Source organism: Nanorana parkeri, unplaced genomic scaffold, assembly GCF_000935625.1.
Source record: "Nanorana parkeri isolate BGI_ZX_2015 unplaced genomic scaffold, ASM93562v1 scaffold897, whole genome shotgun sequence".
Lineage (NCBI taxonomy): Eukaryota > Metazoa > Chordata > Amphibia > Anura > Dicroglossidae > Nanorana > Nanorana parkeri.
In genome coordinates this window covers 179,378-180,923 of record NW_017307165.1, presented here as the reverse complement: position 1 = coordinate 180,923, position 1,546 = coordinate 179,378, and the positions used below count along the sequence as shown (strand labels likewise).

Here is a 1,546-nt window from a genome sequence, read left to right as displayed (position 1 = left end):
CCCGACCCATCACTATTATTACCCTCGGGCTCCACCCGGTGGAATCACCTGTCACATCATCACAGTTCCCCCGTTATTATTATTACTGATCCTGTCATCCTCATAACAAGGATCGATCACACACACAGTCCCGGGACAGTCACAGAACCAGTTCCCGCGCAACTTCCGTGTGTCTGAAACATGGTGGGGGGTGGCGGAATAATGGTGCCAATCTGCCCCTCCGCACCTGCGGGGACCCCCAATTGTCCACCTGCCCATCACCACGTCCGTGTCCGGCCTGTCCATCTCCCCGTCGCCATGTTCGCTTGTTGCCATGTCCGCCAGTCCATCTCCATGTCACCATATTTGCCTGTCAATCTGTCGCCATGTCCGCCTGTCTTTCACTGTGTCCATCGCTATGTCCGCCTGTCTGTCGCCATGTCACTATATTTGCCTGTAAATCTGTCACCATGTCCGCCTGTCTTTCACTGTGTCCATCGCTATGTCCACCTGTTGCCATGTCCGCCTGTCTGTCGCCATATTTGCCTGTCCATCTCCATGTCCACCTGCGCCTTTCCCGTCCGTCACCTTGTCCACCTGCGCCTTTCCCGTCCGTCACCTTGTCCACCAGCCCATCTGTCGCCATGTCCGTCAGTCTGTCCCCCATCCCGTGTTGTGTCTATCACCATGTCCGCCTGTCCCTCTGCCCGTCTCTCTATCACTACACCCAGTGATGTCAGATTTTGTGCGCAGTGTTCCCCATGATAATAAATGTCGGTTCAACAGCTGACATCGGCCTCCATTATGTGGCTGCCATCGCCCGTAGCAACCATCCAGCAGCATCACTCATGTCTTGTCTTGCCCCCCCCTTCCTCAGGTCGGATCTCCGGCTCATGGTCTCCAGGCAGAATGTGGACAATATCCAGTTCCTGCCGTTCCTCACCACAGATGTGAAGTAGGTTTGGCTCCTCCTGCACTTCTGTCATGTATTGGGTGAGTCCGGGGGGTCTGCATGCACACTTACCTGCAGGAGAGCCGTGTGTGTGTGCGGATGTATGAGTCTCATCATGGTGGGTGACTGTTACTAGGAGTCCGGCTTTGGTCAATCTCTAGACTTCCTGTCATGACATTGAGGTTCTGCACCGGCCTCCGGTGGACGGGTGGCATGGCAGGTGTAGGCGTCACCCAGTTCCATCTGTGCGCCAATGGCTCCCGTGGGCTCCTGGCCTAAGGCATGGACAAGGGATTCTGGGTAACCAGTCTGACCTCCATAATGAGGCCTCATAACACAACTGGTAAAAAAGAGAGGGCTAAAGATGACTGCGGTAGAAGGATAGAATGGAGGATTGTGGGTAAGGATTGGGGGTCAGCGGGCAGGATGCAGTGAGAGAAGGATTTTGGGGGCGGAGTATTGTGGGTAGTATGGTGAGTGGAGGACTGTGGGTAGTATGGTGAGTGGAGGATTGTGGGTAGTATGGTGAGTGGAGGATTGTGGGTAGTATGGTGAGTGGAGGATTGTTGGTAGTATGGTGAGTGGAGGATTGTGGGTAGTATGGTGAGTGGAGGA

General features: G+C 54.7%; 1 protein-coding gene across 1 annotated transcript in view; it reads left to right on the top strand.

The window, feature by feature from the left end:
- Positions 1-1,546, top strand: part of SLC50A1 (solute carrier family 50 member 1) — an 11,998-nt gene that overhangs the window by 658 nt on the left and 9,794 nt on the right. The window contains exon 2 of the mRNA XM_018565870.1: positions 857-934. Within this exon, the coding sequence (XP_018421372.1) occupies positions 857-934 (78 nt within the window). The remainder of the gene's footprint in view (positions 1-856; positions 935-1,546) is intronic.